At 43.5% G+C, this 20,967-nt stretch overlaps 2 protein-coding genes across 11 annotated transcripts in view; both read right to left on the bottom strand.

Annotated features, from left to right (window-relative positions):
- Positions 1-213: 213 nt before the first annotated feature.
- On the bottom strand, positions 214-3,614 carry LOC103703558 (S-norcoclaurine synthase 1-like). Its single transcript, XM_008786451.5, has 4 exons — positions 3,256-3,614; positions 1,791-2,038; positions 1,221-1,542; positions 214-615 (listed from the first exon to the last, which is right to left on the bottom strand). Exons 1-4 carry the CDS (start codon positions 3,523-3,525, stop codon positions 370-372), a joined length of 1,086 nt encoding a protein of 361 aa, XP_008784673.4. The 5' UTR covers positions 3,526-3,614; the 3' UTR covers positions 214-369.
- A 2,446-nt stretch (positions 3,615-6,060) lies between these two features.
- The window catches only part of ENA (DnaJ/Hsp40 cysteine-rich domain superfamily protein), a 46,885-nt gene continuing 31,978 nt past the window's right edge, over positions 6,061-20,967 (bottom strand). For 3 of the 10 annotated variants that reach the window (XM_089929748.1, XM_089929749.1, XM_026803164.4), the window contains 5 exons: positions 20,671-20,798; positions 20,502-20,548; positions 19,923-20,019; positions 19,718-19,772; positions 6,061-6,654 (listed from right to left, as the gene is read on the bottom strand). In XM_089929748.1, coding sequence (XP_089785874.1) covers positions 6,563-6,654; positions 19,718-19,772; positions 19,923-20,019; positions 20,502-20,548; positions 20,671-20,798 — 419 coding nt within the window. In that variant the 3' untranslated portion in view covers positions 6,061-6,562. The other 7 variants (XM_089929747.1, XM_089929746.1, XR_016399955.1 and 4 more) reach the window with 6 other exon arrangements.

Here is a 20,967-nt window from a genome sequence, read left to right as displayed (position 1 = left end):
TCTCATGTTTAGGAGAGGCTAATCACTGCCTGCTGCCTCATATCCACCTCACCCCTCGGGGGCAAAGCCAACTGGAATTGAACCCTCATCCCCTTGATGGTAAGAGGTGATATCATCCAAGCTTAATTGGTAATTATTTTCTAATAAATGGTGGGATAACCTCTTTTCCTAATTAAAAAGGTCATTTTCAGCAAAGTCATAAGAAATCTCCCCTCAGAGCAACAGATTGCTGATTATATTGTTTATAAGGAGCGTTCGATTTGTGCTGTCCTACTCTTAAATGGAGAACAGAAGAAACAAATACATACGACGATCTTACATATTAACAATATATTTGCTCGATAAGATTATAACATCTTGAAACAACTTTTATGGCTTCAACTTCATCCAGTCGATGACACTCTTCCCATCAAGTTTGCTAGTAAAGGTGTGTTTCACGAAATCTTCAAAGCTCAAGGTCTTGTAATATTCCTTGCTCCCTTTGACAAGCTCTGGAAGTGGGCCAACCAGTGTGGTCATATTGGGACTGTGGAATGCAGCAATCGAAAGGCGTTCCTTCTCCTTGTTTATGATGGCCCTATGCTCAATGCTCTTGTATTTCCCATTGCTTAAGATCTGTCGACGAATCAAACTAGAATCAGTCGATATATATACATTTTATGACAACTAGAGGGGGTTTTTGGCCCTCATTGAGATGAAAGGTTTTTAAATAACTGATAACAAGTTCAAGCAACTTTACCAACGAAACCAGTTGGCAACCCATTAAAAGAGTTCATCACCTTCAATTTTCAAAAGAACTATACTGGTTCAAAGAAAACTTTAATCTCCGTCCATCATTATAGCATGATTAAACTTCTTTTTAAACTTTTCAAAGGAGAAATTAGATAGGGAGGAAAAGCACCCTTATTTATTTGGGCACATGATTAAACCAGTCGACCATCAATTTGGTTACTATTGTTTGGTCCAAGGACTCTATGCTTAATGATTATATGACTTGTATCCGACCCTTGATTACAGAACTGCATATGGGTTTGCTAATCTGTACCAGTATTGCTAGCCCATCCTGACAAAATTTTCTGCACCTTAGTACATATTCAGTATGAGACTCCTAGATGATGAAACTATGTATGACTTGAGGGATATCTATGATCTATTTAACATTTAAACAAATAAAGAGATGTTTTCTTCTCAATATTGTCACTCTTTCTCTATATACTTGCCTCAATGACATCGCCCATGTTAACGACAAAAGCACCAGGAAGTGCTTTGATTGGGAGCCATCCACCATTTCTCTTGATCTGCAATCCTTGCACTTGGTTGACTTGGAGGAGCAACGTCAAGCCAACAGCATCGGAGTGTGGGGAGAGACCCAGTACTTTGTCAGCTTGGGGGCATGGTGGGTAGTAATTGATCCTCATTGATTGTGACTCCTTAAATATGGTGACAAATTTTTCAGGATCAAGTCCTAAGTTCTTAGCCATTAATCCCAAGAGACAATGGGCGACTCTCTTTAGCTCCAATGAGTATCTGTCCATTGTATCCCTGAAAACATTCCCAATATAATGAGCAGAAGGATCCTTTTCTTCACTGAAGAAATCTTTAATTCACAGCTTGCAATCAGAACAGTAACCGTCAGTCATTCTTTTTTTAGGAGATAACTGAGACAAACACCATTGATCATTATGCAAGTTTTCTAAATTGTGATAACTTATGGTCGCGTTGCAGAATTAGTGTTGCAATCATTTAGTGTATCTTTGGAAGTATGTGTTCTTCAATGAATATTGCTTTACCTGAATGTAGGAGGTTGAGCAGGCCAGAGTCTCAAGTTCCTAAAATGTGGTGGTTGAGTAAAAAGGAAGAGCATATCACCCCAGTCAAGCTTTTGCTCATCTGACACAACAAATGCTTGACCATAGCCTTCGAGGTCTCCTGGCAGCTGCGCAATTGCTTCCTTTTCTCCTGGAGGAAGCTGAAAGAACTCCTCAACATCTGCCCTCATTTTCTCGATCACTTTATCAGGTATTCCATGATTCACCAGCTGCAAAATTACCATGATATTGTATAATAACGTGGAGATGGCAACACCAAGTTCAACACAGACATAAAACACAAATGGATTTAGGGAAAAGAATTACTAGTTTAGCAGGTGCTATGCGTCGCAAAGATGATGAGACAGGTTATCACTTTATCCACCGCAAGATCACTTGGGAAATAAGCGCATTACTTTGGATTGAGGGCGATGCATTGAGTGTTTGCAAAGAGACAGACAGAAAATCCAGAGAGTGAAAGAGAATTGTTTTCTTAAGCTGCCATGTTTATCTTGCTTCATAAAGTGGTGGTTAGGGGAATTTCAAAGTAAGAAGCCTCTTCGAAAATGCACTTGTTCAACCTATTTTCTTCGATCAATCCCACCTTTTAGGAACAAAAATCCTGTGCCAGCATTTGCTGAATATGGCTATGCTCAATCTTGTTCTTCAAAATAAAATGCAAGTTTCAGGCCCAACCATAACTAGATCGGTTTTGACTAAAGATTGGAGCTTGGACCATCTTGATGACATTCAAGTTCTAAATTTCACATGGTGTACAATCTGACAAGACAATTATGAGGTTTTCAGACTCGAGTTAATATACTCCATATCTAATCTCCAAATAGTGTATGGTATGAGGGTGTGAAACATCCAAGCTGATAAAGTCTCTCGTGTTAATACAAGAGATCAGAATTCGATCTTGTCCTTGTTTTGGTTTATGGTCAGGCTTTTAGCTCTCCGATTTCTCGAAAAAAAAAATCACTAAACTGCTATTTGAGAAGAAACTGGGTGAGATATATAGAAATTCATTCATTGGAGTATGAGATCATTTATTGTGGTTAAGACAAGAGATGGCCATCGAGCTCCCTCTCAAGACTCTTCCTCTACAACTCAAGTTGCAGGGTGGGAATTCTTACAACCCTTGGTATGCAGCAGTTTTTGATGGATCCAAAGAAACTTTTGTTATTTTTTTTTTAAGTCCCACTTAAAGTCAACTATGCCTGTGTACCCGGATACTAATTGAAATCTACCACCCGCTACTTCTAGGAATTTTCTATAACTAGTCTTTTAGAGAATTCGCACTCGTCTCACAACACCCAGAAAAAGGAGAAAAGAAAAGCAAATATGTTAAAGAACTTAAACTGGAAAAAAAATTCATATAAGCAGTAAGCAATCATAAATTTCAATAGAATTCATATTAGGAAACATGATTAGTTAGTTATCTAACCTGGAAGAATCCCCACTCCTCACATGCAAATTTGAGCCTGGAGGTCTCTTCTTGCTCGAACAGGGGATCACGGAGCCTGCTCATATCAATGATGGGAATGTCTTCAGAGTCACCGTCATCGAGGGCGTCACCATTTATCTCCGGTCTAAGGTACCTATGGAGGATCTCAGCCTCCAAGTTCTTGGCACTGCCGGCAAGAGCTTGAACGTTCGCCACTCGGATGGAGCCTCCCAGATCCTTTGGCCTCCCACCATCGTTTCCCGGCTCCATTTCTCCTCCTCCGCTAAAACTGTTCTCCTGGAAGATGCCAAGCGGGTGTGAGTAGAGGAGCGGATCACTCGACGGAGTCAAAAGGCAAGCACGCACGTACGTACGGCCCACCTACCATGAGTAAATCCATCCGTCCGGCCCCATCATGGGACGGCCAGGATCACTCGCTGCCGGCGGGCGCCGGCAGAGACCAACCACCGCGTGTTTTTTTTTGTTTTTTTGTTTTTGCATGGATACCTTCGATATCGAATTTTACAAAAATATTTTTTCAAAATTAATATTTATATATATATATCCTCATAAAATACTTACTTTACTATTCTATATTTTTTTTTTTATTATTTTTTGTATATATACCTACGCCATCTAACATCGTTAAATAATTAACGGTTTTAAATTAAAATAACTAAAATATTCTTAATGGATAGATATGTAAAAAGATCGCGATGAAGAACAAAAAAATAATTTCAAAATTTTATTTTATTTTTAATTAAAATAAATATAGTTTTTATTAATGGTGTCAAAAGAACCGTTATATTAGGGCATTTATACAAAAACAATGTTTTATGAGGGTATAGAAATAAATATAAATTTGAAGAAAGTATTCACGCAAATTTGAATTTATAGAAGGATATTCTTGCAAAAAACTTTTTTTTTTTTTTTGGAAAGGTAAAGGATCCCAGAGGCAAAGCAACAAACCAACTATGGTTGCTTTAGGTAGTACTCGGTACAAGTGACATCTTACTTTTGTTTCTCCTCTTCCCTATAATTTTTCTCTAATCTTCTATACCTCCTTTACACTCAACACACACACACACACACGCGCGCACACACACACACACACTCTTTAGCCTTCATCTAAAAATAAAAATAAAAATAATATATATATATATATATACTGAAAATAAAAAATTAATTTTAATTAAGAGAAATTAAAAGAGAGCAAATATTTGTTTAGTAAAAAAAATTTCCAATTAATATAAGTCAACAAATATCAAGAAAATGCTTGTAGACAGAAATACTAAAAGGTAGTATCCTGAGAGTATTGTTGTATCCCTTATTCACATGTGATTTTTTTTTCATGTTCTGCTTGTAACCTCAAAAATATAAACTATTTTTAAGAGAACCAATTTAACCAAATTTTTTTCTTTGAAAATATGTAAAGTGTATCTAAAACAATTCTATTTTTTGACATACTTTAAATAAGCATATTAAGTGTAAGTATATCTTACATCATTTATATTATATATTCTTTGCAAAAAAAAAAAGTCATACGCCCCATATTGCATGAGTTATAAGCTACTTATGTGCAAATTATAAAGATTCAGCTTATATGGAGTTATTTTTTTTAATGTGCTTGGCCATTATATAAATTCATTACTCAATATGCAACATATATTAATGATGCTAGTATTAATATTCTTACTCATCATTAAAGTTTATTAATATGCAACAAAAATTTAGTTATTAAAATCTTCTATTTATTATAATTTATTATACTATCATATTTCAAAAATAGTTGAAAAAACAAAAGGAGGAAAACTAGCATAGCATGAGACTAACATGGGATTTCTATATAAAGATTTAGCTTGTGCAAAAATAGAAGTTACTGATTGAAGTTTTTGCTTGGCTGTAAATTAAATTTATTACTTAATATATAGCAAAAAAATTTTCTTTAAATAGCTCCTAACAAGGACAACAACCAACATGAAAATGTGTGTGACCGAAAAAGTGAGAGAGCAACTACTGGATCATGGTAAGAGATTAAAAAAAAAAAGTTTATATAACAAAGACAAGCAGGAGAATACCAAATAAGACTGACTAGAAGTCAACTTGGAAACTCATGATGGCTGAATCCAATCATGGGCCTGGAAGCTGTTGAGATGAAAAGAAAATCTGTGCTGCCATTGAGAGCCATCAGCCTGTCCAAGGGAAGCAGAGCCATTGTACTTAGTGGGTTTGTTTTTTGTACTTCCTGTTTTATTGCACTCAGGACCGAGTTTATCCTCATATTAGGCTGAGTCTAAACTTGGAACCCCAAACCTGTGTTGCCAGTCGGAGCTACATCCAAACGTCTAACACTTCCAGCCTCACTTTTCAATATTCTCCTTTCAAGGGCCGGGCAAAAATTTCTGAACGATCAACTTGTCACCAACTGGCGGCCAAAATGTTTGAAGGTTTGATGCAAAGAGAAAATTTTCACTGTCCAGCTTGAGCGCCGGTCTGGTCACCTAGCTGGGACAGACAGGAGAGTCTAGCTGGGAGGCCCCATCTACCTGAATTTTTTTGATGGTCATGATCCTGTAAAGCAAAATCGCTCCACATTTTTTCAGGCCGGCAACAAGAAATGGCTGCGATTTCCTCTTTCGCCTCTCCAATCAGGCTATTCGATAGGTTCCAAACAAATTATAATACCAATTTGCCCAAAATTAAACTCTTCTTCTGTAGTTGCACAAGCTAAGGAGTTTCACTAGATCCATAAAGTTAATCAATACTAATAAGAAAACAAATAGTGAAAATTCTGACCATCAATTCTGTTTAACATGTGCAACTGTAATCTGTTTTTCTAAAAACATGTGTGAGTTACAACAAATCGCTCATTGTTATATTCTGCAATATATAATTTACTGCATATTTGCTGCAGAATGCTGAAAGTTGAAAGGATCAAGGGTCACATAATAGTTTACAAGTTAAAAACATAGTACTGATATCTGCATTGATATGGGATAGCTGACAATTTGTCAAGCCTTTGCTATCCAGCTTGAGGTTCAAAATGGGATCGAGTAGTGCCAATGCGCAATGGGCATTGCTATTACAAGATCTATACCATCTTTTGAAGCAGCTGAAACAAAATAATACATCCAAGAATTTACAGTTCTGTTGAATGGCTATTTTCCTGAAGTAGAAAAAAAGAGAGAGAAGACACCAATGAGAGTGCACGGGACAAGATAACTCTGAAATGTGCCACATACACAAAGAGACTGCTCCTGAAGATATTTGCTTTTTTCACAACATTATGATGAGTTTCCATTGATCTTCATAAAGTGAAAACCAAATATATCTCTGTATTCCCCTGTTCCAAGGCATCGGTTACAATACTCAAGTCCACTTCCACCACAAACCTTGCACCTGCCAACAGTTCAGAACATTTGCATAACAAAAAGAATAATTCCAGCGCAGGAATCAATGCAGTAACATGTGAGAACTGGGTTAGGAAGAAAGGGGAGGGAGAGAGAAGAGGAAGAGGAAGGGAGAGAGGAAGAGAAGAGGGTTTGGAGGTGGAGGAAGAGGTGTGGCTGCAAGGGGTGAACATAGTGGTGGTCCTAGAAAAGCATGGTAGAAACCAAGAGGGGGGCTGATTAGATATTCCACAGGATTCCGGAGCTCCTGATGGTATCCTAGCCAAGGTAGAAGAGGTTATAACTCCATTAATGCTGTCAACAACTCTAACTGTCAGCTCGTGCCTCAATGCATTGACTTGAACACATCCCTCCAATATGGTGGTAGTGGAAGAATGCATGAATGCTATAACCTGCTTTATCTGTAGTGGTATTGGATCTACAACAGCCAGGTGTAGGAGAGCTGCTGCAGAAAAAAGGAAAATGGAGCCTGAAAGAGGATAGAGTGGTCCTTCAAGTGTAAATGCAAGCCAATAACAAGTACAGGTCATGGCACAGACAAGTAGTAGAAAGGGTAGATCTAGATACAAATAGAGTTGAAGTCACCCGGATGATGCTGAGATCTGCCCTTGTTAAAGCCTCAAGGTATTACCTACACAACCAGATCATTAAAATGTACAGTCTGAGCCTCTCCATTGTTACTTTTCCTAGTCAACAAGGCATTTTTTAGCTTCAAAAGAAAGATTATATTAATTCTGATGTCTTTTCTTTTATTATCAAGCCTTGGTCCATAAGAGATAATAGGCCTTACCATGGTCTTGTTGATCGCGTGTCTTTGAGACTTTTTGGCTTCCCTGGTCCTTAATGGAATGCTAATGATGCTAGGGTTCTTATAAGTTGCTCTGGTATCTTACATGCTGTTGACCTTAGTAGTGTTTGTGGCTTAGACCTTTCCTCTGTCAATCTTATTGTTTTCTGTAAGAACCCAGCCTCCATCCCTCCATTCGTAGATGTTTCAGTGGATGACTTTCAGTATGAAGTTAGAGTAGAGATCAGGGATGTGGAAGATGGTCGCCCCCCTCCACCTCCATTGCTTCCCAGGGATGGAATCTGGGATGTGTGGCCTGGTGGAAACTCAGCAAATCCAGCACAAGGTTTCGGCGACTAGAAGGATAGGGCCCAAGTAATCAACCACCAGCAAGAATCGAAATTCTCTGATAAGTCTAATAAGCAGAGAGATGAAATTCCTAATTCTGCTAGCAATCAAAATGGAGGTAATGAGAATTTGAATATCATTTGAGCTTACTTCAGGTGTTAGCATTAAGCTTCTGATAATCCTGATGTCATGAACCAGATTAAAGTTATAGAGAATCAGGTTATTCCTGATTCTCAGGTTGGAGAGAAAAATACCAGTATAGGGAACCTGAAACCCCATAATCAAATTCTAATTCAAACACCCAACTTTCTGCTCCTGCTTCGCATGTTGTGGGGCATGAAGGCCTCATCCAGTTACCTTCTGCTGATGAACCCATCCCTAGTGCATTAATGGATCTTCTGCTGTCTCTGCACCCTGATGGTCCTCAAGAAAAATCTACAGTTGTAGATCAGGTCATTAATGAGCAGGTGGCCGATTTCCTTCCAGGCGAATACACTCCTGCTACTGTTAGACATCAGACGGTGGACTTGCTGTTCTCGGAAGCTTAGAAAGTCTTGTCCCCTCCTCAAAGGCAGAGGATTTTGGAAGTTTGCAGTATAGATTTATTGACCAAGAGAATGGAGAATACCTTGTTGAGAAATTCTGTTATTGCGGTAACCCAGCAGGAGCTGTTGGCCTGGCAGGAGTCGATCTGATATGGACTTTCAGCTGAGCAAAGGTGGTTTTGGACACTGTTTTACTAGGGACTGCAGTGGGCCAAGCTTCACCAAAGACACCACCAAAATGAAGTGCCAGAATTCAGGCACTAAACAATACCGTGAAGACAACAACAATATTGAAAAAGAAGACTAGCAAGGCAAAAAAAAAAATCTGCAAAAAAGATGGTAGATGGTGAGACGATTCTCAGTTCCCATGAACCAGAAGTGTTGATCGGGTTAGGGAGAAAATGTGGCTTGATCTTTGTGAGGAGCAAGGAAAAGGAGGCTGAACCGCAACTGAAGAAGATAGAGGCTGAAAAGGAAGCTAAGATTGCTGTTCTAGATTCTCAGGATGGCAAGCCCTGTGGCTCGAGTTTGAAATGGACCTTGGGCTGGCATCTGTGGGGTTGCTTTCATTTTCTTGTGTTTTACGTTGTGTTACGTTTTATGTTAATGTAATGAGGACTTTTATATCAACAATGTTAACTAGGCTTTGGGTGTATGGGGCTTGGGGCTGCTGTTTTGTTAACCCCATTTATCAGGGGTATTTTGAGTAGTTGCTAGTTGTCCTGGAAGACTGGAAATGATTGGGCTTCAGCCCCATAGGACGGATGTTGGCCTACGGTGTAAGATGGTCTGTATGGATGGTTGTGATCCCTCTTTCCCCTAATTTTGCTAATATGCAAAATGTTACGAGGCCTGTTTATGGCCTCAAAACAAAAAGCTGTTAGGCAGCTATTACTTGCAACTAAATGTGTTATCATTTCGCTTCAGGAATCCAAGCTGCATAATCCACAAGTGGCTGTTCTAAAGGCTATAGGAGGTGGAGGTCTATTTGATGGGTGGTGGTATTTGAATGGAGATGGCAGTGCCCGGTGGAAATTTAGTCGGTTGGAACAGCAGGAAATTTGAGTTAGTTGCTGGTGATACAGGAGCCTTCTAGTATCAGGGACTCTGAAGGAATGAGCCAGCCAATTTGTATTCTGTTTTTCACCTGTGTATGGACCAAATGAGAGAGCTCTGAGGACTGAATCGTGGAATGAACCGTGTGGTGAGGTTCCTCCTAATTCACCTCACCAAATCAGCCAAATCTTGAAGGCCAAGGCGGAGCAAGAGCAAGGCTCATGTCCGCCCAAGGGCCTTCTTTCATTCCTTGGGGCACAACCGAGGTTCGGCCATCCTTGGCAAGCAAGGGCCGAGCCAATGCCAACACCGACAGGGCACAGCAACGGCGCGCCCAAGGCCGCAGACCTTCGGCTGGGGCGCCGCTGCAACCAAGATATCCGACAGGCCACAAGGACCGAGCGCAAGGCAAAGCCATTGGCCAGGAGGGCCAAGCCAAAATTCCAGCAGCACGCAAGGATTGGACGCCTTTGGTCCAAGCCATTGCGCGCGCACACCAGCAAGCCAACCATATCCGGACGGGCACAGGCGCGGCCAAGGCAAGCCCAGCACAGGCCAAGGCACGCGCAAGCCACAGAGGGCCAACCGACGGCAACGGGCCGCGCGCGCCAAGGCACAGCAGGCGCGCGGGCTAGAGGGAACCAACGGGCGGCAACTGCCCAGGCGCGCCCAAGGAGCACCGTGCGCACGGGCCCTTGGCGCCAAAGACCGCCGCGCGCACAGGCCTGGAGCAACGGCCGGCAACCGCCAGCGCGCGCGGGCCCTTGGCGCCCAAGACCGGCGCGCACACGCGCCAGTGGCAACGGCAGGCAACCGCTGGCACGCGCAGGCGCGTGGCCGCCAGCGCCAGCGCGCGCGCGTGCCATGCGCCGAAGACAGCAACCGCCCGAGCGCGCCAATAGCCAACCGACCGAGTCCATGCGCGCACGGGAGCCAACATCCAGCAACCGGCCAGCAGCCGAGCGCCCAGCGCCCAGACGCCCAGCGCCCAGGCGCCCAGCGCCCATGCGCCCAGCGCCCAGACCGACAGAGCCAAAGGATCCGATCACAGACCAAAGGGTCAGGCGCAGGAAAACCAAGGCAGCGCCTGGTTTGCCAATGCCAACGCGCAGCCCGCCAGACCGCGCGCGGCACGGGCAAAACCAGTGCGCAGGACCATGACAGCAGGATCCATCTTCTGCAGAGGCAAGTGCCAACAGCAGCCAACATCAGCCTCTGCAGTAGCCAAAGCTTGGCCAACAGCAAGAAACCGCCAACATCCAAACTGCAGGCCAATGCCACAACAGCAAGGAACCGCCAGCAACCACCGCCAAGCCAAGCAAGCAGCCAACCAAATGGCAACCGAATCAAGACAGCAAGCCATGCAAAGGAAGTTCCCAAGGAGTTGCCATAGCATGCAAACAGCCAGCCGAGTGGAAGCCATTGTAGGCCATTGTAGGGAGTCTACAAATAGAGCCAAATGAAGTGGGGGGAGGGACTTTTGAACCATTGAATAGTTAGCCACTTTGTAAGTGCATTCGGCCATAGGCTTGGGTAGGCATTATTGCCTAATTTCGGTCCTAAGGGACTTGGGCCAAGGCAGGGTAAATCAACCCCCCTTGGATTTGGCTAAGGAAGGGAACCATCAATCCCTCCTTAGATATTGTATTTCCTTTTCAACTGAATCAAAGTTGCCTTTGATGCCTCTGCATTCTCAAATGAGTTGTCTTCATTGGCAAGCAAGACTTTAGATTCCGAAGAGGAGTGCAAGACTCCATCCATAGCCGAGCATACTTGGAGTTTGGAGGAGCAAAGTGCCGATTATTTCCTTTACATTGGCGCTATCTACATTCGGTCAAGGCGGCACACCTTGATTAGGCCAACGCCAAAGGCTAAGAGGAAACCCCTTGGTGTGGGAAGTGCATGACCGACACTTGGTCCCCACCAATTTGGTGCTTTCATTGAGAGATCACTTCAACAAGAAGATCATCTTGAAGGTAGCGCCATTGCCTTTGAATACCTTTGAAGGATTGTTCTGAATCTACATCAAAATTATCATGGAAGCCGAGGGTAACCAAAGGCTTGAAGCCCTTGAAATTCAGTCCAACCGAATCAGCAAAGCCTTGGAAGAAATCTCCCATTCCATGGCTGAAATGAGGAGGGATACCAATCATAGTTTGGAGAGGTTGGAAAGGAGGATTTCGAGTGGAGAAAAAAATATGAACAAGGAGACTTGGCCGCATGCCAATGGGCAGGACCAAGAGAGGGGAAGTGAGGAAGAGTTAGCAAGCAACCATAGTGGTTGCCGAGTGAGGGAGAGGAGTGAAAGAGTAAGAAGAGGGAGTAGAGTGGAAGGATTTGGGGTTTGTGTGGACCGGTTTGGAAGAGGAGTGGAGTATGAAGAGACTTATAGTGTGAGGGAGTCCGATGAAGAGCCCCGAATGGCCACTAGACCGAGTGGGAGAAGAAGAGAAGAAAGGGTGAGAATGCATCACCATGGAGATGTTGAAGAAGATGAGGGAGAGCCTAGAAGAGAAGTGAGGAAACCAAGGATAGACTTCCCTAAATTCAGTGGGGGAGATCCTTTTGAATGGATGGACAAGGTGGAACAATTCTTCTATGTCTATGAAGTTCCACACAAGGAGAAGGTCACACTTGCTAGTTTTCATCTTGAAGACAAAGCAAGCAAATGGTGGAGATGGTTGAGATCCATCTATGAAAAGGAAGGAAGGAGACTTGGGTGGACTGCATTTGTAAAGGAGTTCATGACCCAATGGGGGCCATCCCCTATTGTGAATTATCATGGACAATTGGCGAAGATCAAGCAAGAAGGAAGGGTGCGGCCTTATGTTGAAGAGTTTCGCCACTTGCAAACATGGGTGACGGGTTGGTCGGAGGAAGCCTTGATGGGCACTTTCATTGATGGCTTGAAGCCATGGCTTGCCAAAGAGGTCAAGTTGAAGCAACCCAACTCCATGCAAGAGGCCATGCGCATTGCAGAAATCCTAGATGATGGCTATCAAACCGAGAGGAGAATGATCAAAGACACCATCAACCGGGAAGCCAAGGCCATGCCAACCAAAGTACCATGGAAGATCAAAGATGCAGTCGGCAGCAACCCAAAGAACAACCAGCCACAAGTCAAGCGGCTGTCAAGGGAGGAAGTCCAAGACTTCATCAAGAAAGGATTGTGCTTCAAATGTGGGGAGAAATGGGGCCGAGATCACAAGTGCAAATCTGGACAAGCGTTCCTAATTGAAGTCCAAGATGCAGAAATTGAAGTTGCAGAAAATAGCCAAGCAAGTGACCCGGATGAAGACCAATCCCACAATCAGCCAAGTCAAATGCAAGCGGAGGAAAGTGATGCAGAATTATCCTTGAATGCCTTGACAGGGGTGCCAAAGCCAAGCACCATGAGGCTACTTGCATGGGTCGGCAGAAATGAAGTCTCACTGTTAGTGGACAGCGGATCATCCCACAATTTTATCAATGCAACCATTGTGCCAAAGTTGGGGTTACATCCTACAAGCATTCAGCCATTTGAAGTAAAGGTGGCCAACGGTGAGAAGCTTACATGCAAGGAGGTTATTCAAGGAGTGAAGATGAACATTCAAGGGGTAAGAATCATGGCTGATCTACATGTGATTCATCTAGTTGATCTTGACATAATCCTGGGTAGTGTGTGGCTGAAAAGTGTGGGAAAAGTGAACACAAATTATGAAACCATGACAATGGATTTCAAGTTGAATGGCAAGAAGGAACAATGGACAGCAATTCAAGGACATGAAGAACCGCAAGCTATTGAAGATCCATGGTTACTTCATGAAGAAAGGGAATTTATATGTGCAGCCATCAGCGGAATAGAATGGAGGATATGGGACCGGATTAGAGAAGCAATTAGATTGGATGTTAGATCACAAGAAATCAAGGAGAAAATGGAAGCCATTTCGGGTGGAGTCAAGAATTTCAGCATCCGGGATGATCTTATCTTCTACAAGTCTAATGTCTATGTGCCGGATGTCCCAAACCTAAGACATGATATCCTTTCCCACTTCCATAATAGCAAGGAAGGTGGACACTCCGGATGGTTTCGAACATATGTTAGAATCAAGCATTTCTTCTATTGGGAAGGATTGAAGAAGGATGTCAAAACCATGGTGGCCGAGTGTGACATTTGCCAAAAGGTGAAGTATGATCCTAGACTACCAATGGGATTACTACAACCATTGCCTATTCCAAACCAGATTTGGGAAGATATCTCCATGGATTTCATTGAAGGATTGCCAAGTAGCAAGGGCTATGAAGTGATCTTAGTGGTGGTTGATAGACTCAGCAAATATGCACATTTCATCCCTGTCCAACATCCATTTACCGCCAAGACCATAGCCCAAACATTTGTGGAGAACATAATCAGGTTACATGGAGTTCCTAGAAGCATCATATCGGATAGAGATAAGATTTTCATGAGCCTGTTTTGGAAGGAACTCTTTGCACTGCAGGGCAGCATGTTGAAGGCCGGTTCATCCTATCACCCACAAACAGATGGGCAAACGGAGGTCACCAACCGGATATTGGAACAATATTTGAGATGTTACTGCCATGAACAGCAAAACAGATGGGCCAATTACTTACCATGGGCAGAATATTGGTACAATACCTCATACCAAGGCTCAACCAAGAAGAGTCCCTTTGAGTTGGTATATGGGCGAACACCTCCAACACTCACACGATATGAGATTGGAACCACTAAGAACTTTGAAGTAGAGAAAGAGTTGCTGGCCCGTGAAGAGGTATTGAGGATTGTAAAGAAAGAGTTGAAGAAATCCCAAGAAAGGATGAAGAAGTTCCATGACCGGAAGAGAAGGGATGGTGAACTACAACCGGGAGATTATGTGTACCTAAAATTACAGCCCACACAGCAAAAATCCTTGAGGAAGAGGGTCAGTTACAAGTTGGCCAAGAGGTACTATGGTCCCTACAAGATCTTGGAACGAATTGGTAAGGTTGCATACAAATTAGAGTTGCCTTACAATTCCTTATTACATCCTGTATTTCACATTTCTTGGTTGAAAAAGAGGGTAGGAGATCCATCTACTATTGGAGTAGAATTACCAAAATTTGATGAAAAAGGAAGAATAGTATTCCAACCTATGAAGGTCCTCCAATATCGAATTAAAAGAAAAGGGAGGAACAAGAGAAAGGTTTGGCAGGTTCTCATGCAATGGAAAGACATTCCAATTGAGGAAGCCACTTGGGAAGAATATGATGAAGTGGCTAGGAAGTATCCAAAATTTCCCCTTGAGGACAAGGGAGTTCTTCAAGAGGGGGGGAATGGTGAGGTTCCTCCTAATTCACCTCACCAAATCAGCCAAATCTTGAAGGCCAAGGCGGAGCAAGAGCAAGGCTCATGTCCGCCCAAGGGCCTTCTTTCATTCCTTGGGGCACAACCGAGGTTCGGCCATCCTTGGCAAGCAAGGGCCGAGCCAATGCCAACACCGACAGGGCACAGCAACGGCGCGCCCAAGGCCGCAGACCTTCGGCTGGGGCGCCGCTGCAACCAAGATATCCGACAGGCCACAAGGACCGAGCGCAAGGCAAAGCCATTGGCCAGGAGGGCCAAGCCAAAATTCCAGCAGCACGCAAGGATTGGACGCCTTTGGTCCAAGCCATTGCGCGCGCACACCAGCAAGCCAACCATATCCGGACGGGCACAGGCGCGGCCAAGGCAAGCCCAGCACAGGCCAAGGCACGCGCAAGCCACAGAGGGCCAACCGACGGCAACGGGCCGCGCGCGCCAAGGCACAGCAGGCGCGCGGGCTAGAGGGAACCAACGGGCGGCAACCGCCCAGGCGCGCCCAAGGAGCACCGTGCGCACGGGCCCTTGGCGCCAAAGACCGCCGCGCGCACAGGCCTGGAGCAACGGCCGGCAACCGCCAGCGCGCGCGGGCCCTTGGCGCCCAAGACCGGCGCGCACACGCGCCAGTGGCAACGGCAGGCAACCGCTGGCACGCGCAGGCGCGTGGCCGCCAGCGCCAGCGCGCGCGCGTGCCATGCGCCGAAGACAGCAACCGCCCGAGCGCGCCAATAGCCAACCGACCGAGTCCATGCGCGCACGGGAGCCAACATCCAGCAACCGGCCAGCAGCCGAGCGCCCAGCGCCCAGACGCCCAGCGCCCATGCGCCCAGCGCCCAGACCGACAGAGCCAAAGGATCCGATCACAGACCAAAGGGTCAGGCGCAGGAAAACCAAGGCAGCGCCTGGTTTGCCAATGCCAACGCGCAGCCCGCCAGACCGCGCGCGGCACGGGCAAAACCAGTGCGCAGGACCATGACAGCAGGATCCATCTTCTGCAGAGGCAAGTGCCAACAGCAGCCAACATCAGCCTCTGCAGTAGCCAAAGCTTGGCCAACAGCAAGAAACCGCCAACATCCAAACTGCAGGCCAATGCCACAACAGCAAGGAACCGCCAGCAACCACCGCCAAGCCAAGCAAGCAGCCAACCAAATGGCAACCGAATCAAGACAGCAAGCCATGCAAAGGAAGTTCCCAAGGAGTTGCCATAGCATGCAAACAGCCAGCCGAGTGGAAGCCATTGTAGGCCATTGTAGGGAGTCTACAAATAGAGCCAAATGAAGTGGGGGGAGGGACTTTTGAACCATTGAATAGTTAGCCACTTTGTAAGTGCATTCGGCCATAGGCTTGGGTAGGCATTATTGCCTAATTTCGGTCCTAAGGGACTTGGGCCAAGGCAGGGTAAATCAACCCCCCTTGGATTTGGCTAAGGAAGGGAACCATCAATCCCTCCTTAGATATTGTATTTCCTTTTCAACTGAATCAAAGTTGCCTTTGATGCCTCTGCATTCTCAAATGAGTTGTCTTCATTGGCAAGCAAGACTTTAGATTCCGAAGAGGAGTGCAAGACTCCATCCATAGCCGAGCATACTTGGAGTTTGGAGGAGCAAAGTGCCGATTATTTCCTTTGCATTGGCGCTATCTACATTCGGTCAAGGCGGCACACCTTGATTAGGCCAACGCCAAAGGCTAAGAGGAAACCCCTTGGTGTGGGAAGTGCATGACCGACACTTGGTCCCCACCACCGTGCAGAAGAAGAGCTAGTTTTACTGGGTCATAGGTTGCAGGTGGTGATTATAATGTAACAAGGTCTATGGAGGATTGAGTGGGCATGAAACAATGTCCTCTAGACTAAGAATAACTATCTAAGTTTATAAGATCTCTAGAGCTAATTGACATCAAACTCAAGGGAAGAAAATTCACATGGAGCAACCAACATGAGGACCCTTTCTTGGAAATGCTTGATCACTTCCTTATCTCCTCAGAGTGGAAAACAATTATCCCGTATCCATCCAAAAAGCTTTTACCATGCACCTACTGAACTCGGCACAGAGGAGATGAGAGCTAAACAAAAACCCTTCAGATTGGAGAATTGGTGGATACAGGAAGAAGATTTTGATAACGTGATCCAAGAAGTCTGGAGGAAGAAGGATAGTCTGGACGACATCAGTGCAGGCCGGGTAACTAAGCTGCAAGAATATAGAGCTTGACTAAATGAATGGGAAGAGGAAGGAATTACTTGCTAAGAAAAACCTCCTCCTCAGCTCCGTTGGCGTTCTGGATAAGAAAAAGGAAAACACAAGGCTCGCAAAGACTGAAAGAGAAAAAAGGAGATGAAACAAAGCTGAACTCAACAAGATTTACCTTGAGGAAGAGATCTATGGGAGACAGAGGACATGAATAAGGCGGCTAAAATGTCACTCTAATACAGAATTTTTTCACAAAGTGGCAAGCGGGCGGAGAAGAAGAAATCACTAGCTGTTTTGGTTGATGGAGACACTGAGATCACAGTATAGAATGATATTGCTCGGGTGGTGTTTGTGGCGTACTTTAAAAATCTTTATGAAGCAGCCCCTACTGGTCCTTTTAGTTTGGACTGGGGAAGACTCTATGGTGACTCTGATGTGGATTTGAACGTACTCATTGAGCCATTCTCAGAAAAGGAGACAGATGACAATACTTAAGTGCTGACAAGGCACCAGGCCCGAATTGGTTCCTAATGCACTTTTTCTTGTGCTTTTGAGACCTAATTAGGCAGGATTTTATCTCACTATTTGATGAATTTTTGGCACATAACCTAGATCTGGAATGAATGAACTATACCTTCTTAACCTTGGTGCCTAAGGAGGAGGAGGCAGCACATCCTAATGACTTTAAGCTGATCACTTTAGTTCAAAGCATCATCAAGATAATCCCCAAAACTCTTGCTAATAGATTGCTGCCTTTGACAGAGAAATTGGTCCAAAATTCTCAGTCTGCATTCACAAAAGGAAGGTTAATTCTAGACTTCTTGGCTGCTCTGAGGTTTTGGCTTTTTGTAAGAAGCTGGATGGCATTCTCCTAAAATTAGACTTTGGAAAAGCTTATGACAAGTTGAACCAGGACTTCTGTTGGAGACACAGAGGCTTTCCCAGGACATGAGCGGACTGGATGAAAACCTTATTTGATCTGCCAAAATTGTCCATATTTTGAATGGATCTCCAACGACCTAGAGTGGCTTGAGACAAGCGCCCCTCTCTCTCCCTTCTATTTTATTATTGCTGCTAATGTCCTTTCTAGAATGATCAATCAGACCAGAAGAGAGGGACTTACAAAGGGCCTCGGTAATGTGGGGAATTGCCCAGGCATATCCAATCTACCAGCTTGAAGTTCTTTAATTGATTTTGCATAGTTTTGAAAGGGTGTTTGGCCTAAAGATTAACTGCACCAAGAGTGCAGTTATCCATGTGTGAATTGAGGACCATGCTCAATATGCTGCAGCCCTTAGTTGCAAACTGGAAAAGCTTCCTGTTAAGTACCAAGGGCTACCACTGTGCATAAAGAGACTGAGGAAAGTGGAGAGGAAATCTCTTATAGACGGTTGAGAAGAGACTGGAGAGTTGGAAAGGGAAGTTCTCCTATCAATTGCAGGTTGTATTACTTCAGCAAATGCAGTATTATCAAACCTCCCTAAATATGACATGTCAATCTTCAAGTTGCCAAAGTGGGTGCCAAAGAAAATCGAACAAGATCTGGTGATCATTTCTCTGGAAAGGGATAGCATCTGTTTCTAGGTTTTCATGCCTTACTGCTTGCGAAATTGTTTGCAAATCAAAAGAAGAGGGAGGTTTTGGTGCAAAAAATTTAGAAGATCCTAGTGTTGCTTTCATGGGCAAGTGGTGATGGCATTACTTCTATAATGATAAATCCCCATAGAAAAATCTAATCATCGATATCCATTACAGAAGGAGAAGGCTTGGTCCTAGAACCAAGAAATTCCTCTCTTCCTTATCCCCACTTTGGCGAGACATTGAGAGCTTCTAGGCCCTTCAGATGCTCTCTAGCATTCAAACTTGTTAATGGAAGAAGTTTCAGATTCTGGGATGATACTTGGATCGGCAATTTACCTCTAGCTTCTCTCTTTCCCGAGCTTTATGAGACATTAGAGAAGAACCTAGCAGCGGCATACTGTTGTAGACAAAGAGCCAGGAGTCGGAGAGTGGTGAGGAAAGGACCACTGACTTATGATCAGTCTATAAATGGTCAGAGCTTGAAGAGATTCCAAGAATAACATCGATTGGAAGGGAGGATGATAGACCAAGTTGGAAACTAGTTAAGTCTCTCTACAGATTCCTCAATCAAGGTGGAGTGAAATGCCCATATTACAAGACCCTGTGGAAGGTAGCAGTGCTAGAGAAGTATAAAATCTTCTCATGGCTGGCCATTAGAAACAGGCTTCACACAAAAGAGGTAATGGCAAAGAAGGGCTGGAAAGTGCCAGATGGTTCTCTCTTGTGTAATCATCATGAAGAAACTGTGGACCATCTTCTTCTGAATTGTACTTTTGTGATGAAAGTATGGCAGAGACTCGAAGAAAAGTTGGGTATAAAAGGTCAGTGAACATCTTTGCTATCCCTGTGGACTGAATTGAGGAATAGAAGAATACCAAGAGAACTCAAAGAAGGATGGGACAAGTTACTTGCTACTTGTTGGTGTTTCTGACAGGAAAGAAATAACCACATTTTTTTCAAGAAGGAGACTTCCAAGAAGATTGTTTATCTTTGTAACCTTGTTAAGAATTGGGTGCTGTGTTGCAATGCTAAAAAGTATGGCTGCATGTAAGAGGGTTTCTCATCAGCTTGGGGTGGGCTGAATGTAACTTCAGCTCCTTCACCCGGAGCCACCAGTGTTTATTCTTTCATTCTTCAATAAAGCAACGTGGGATTCACCCTTCTTTTCCTCAAAAAAAAAAAGAGAGAAAAAAAGTGAGAACTGGGCAACTCACCATTTTGGCCATTCTCCTTTTGGAAGCATAACTTGATGCACACAATTTGCCCTGCCTGCAAATGCCCAGTCACATGCATAACAAGTGAATAACTTAGAAAAGTAACTAGCATAAAGCAATGACAGTATGAATAATTTTACCACACTATGTGCAACCAAATTTTGGGGGGTGTGGGGTGGGTGGGAGGAGAGGTAGAGAGAGAGACCTCTTCCTTGACAGTAATAGCAATCAATTCTCCCACTTCCTTTGCAAACGACACAAGGTGGGTCTGGTTTTTTCCTTCTCTCTTTCCTGACATTTGACTGCAAAGTATAATGTCATAAGAACACCAGTAACCCTTAGCCACAACAAATGGAAAAAACCAAAAATAAAGAATAATACTTTTCCAGCATGCATAAAAATTCCCATTAAATAATAAAGTTTTTACCTTATTTTTGCCAATTTTACTAATTTACCTTATTTTGTAAGGAATTAGATAAAGAGTCCTGACATGTGGTCTCTTCTTAATTAATTTCAACACTTGAATACATGAATATTGATGACATGCTCGTATGATGATTTTCCAATCTACCTTGTTTATGCCTCCAAATTTCAGTATTCCATTTCATCTTTTCTCTTTTTTAGAAGGAAAGATAGTGGAAGGCCCAATATCTAAAATATTAATCCAAAGACTAATATCCATGAAATTACAATGTTACAAGAAACAACGCATATCATACCATAAACCATTACCATTCATGGAATATTTGAGTCCTGAAAGGAGGAAAAACTTTATGCTTATTACCTGCTTGCAAACACTAGTTGATGATGAGATAAATTTGAAACCTGATACTGGGGAGCCAATGGAGCGCAAAACAGTGCATCAGATGAGCTATCTAATACCCATATCAGAGTAGGATGAAACAAATACATAGCAAATATTGGTCACAGAACACCAAATCTGAGAGACCTACCTCCAAAGCAACAGTCAGAACTGGAAATAACCAGGTTAAAGCAGATACAATGTCAATCTTTGATGAACATATGGAGAGACGATATACAGCCGGCACACTTTGATTAACCAATTTAATCATTTTTGCCCCTAGGAAACATTTCAACCATTTTAATTGATGCATAGACATGTTTTACACAAATAAACAAACTTTAACCTTTAATTAATTTGTGCATGCAACATCACAGATAATCATAGAAATCTATGTCCATTGCTATTTTGATATATTCATAGCATCATTTTGGGTGACTTACGATGC

This window comes from Phoenix dactylifera, chromosome 3, assembly GCF_051530095.1.
Source record: "Phoenix dactylifera cultivar Ajwa chromosome 3, Ajwa_hap1_PhDact_Kaust_v1.1, whole genome shotgun sequence".
Taxonomy (NCBI): domain Eukaryota; kingdom Viridiplantae; phylum Streptophyta; class Magnoliopsida; order Arecales; family Arecaceae; genus Phoenix; species Phoenix dactylifera.
The sequence above is the reverse complement of the archived record's forward strand: the minus strand, read 5'-3'. Positions and strand labels throughout refer to the sequence as shown.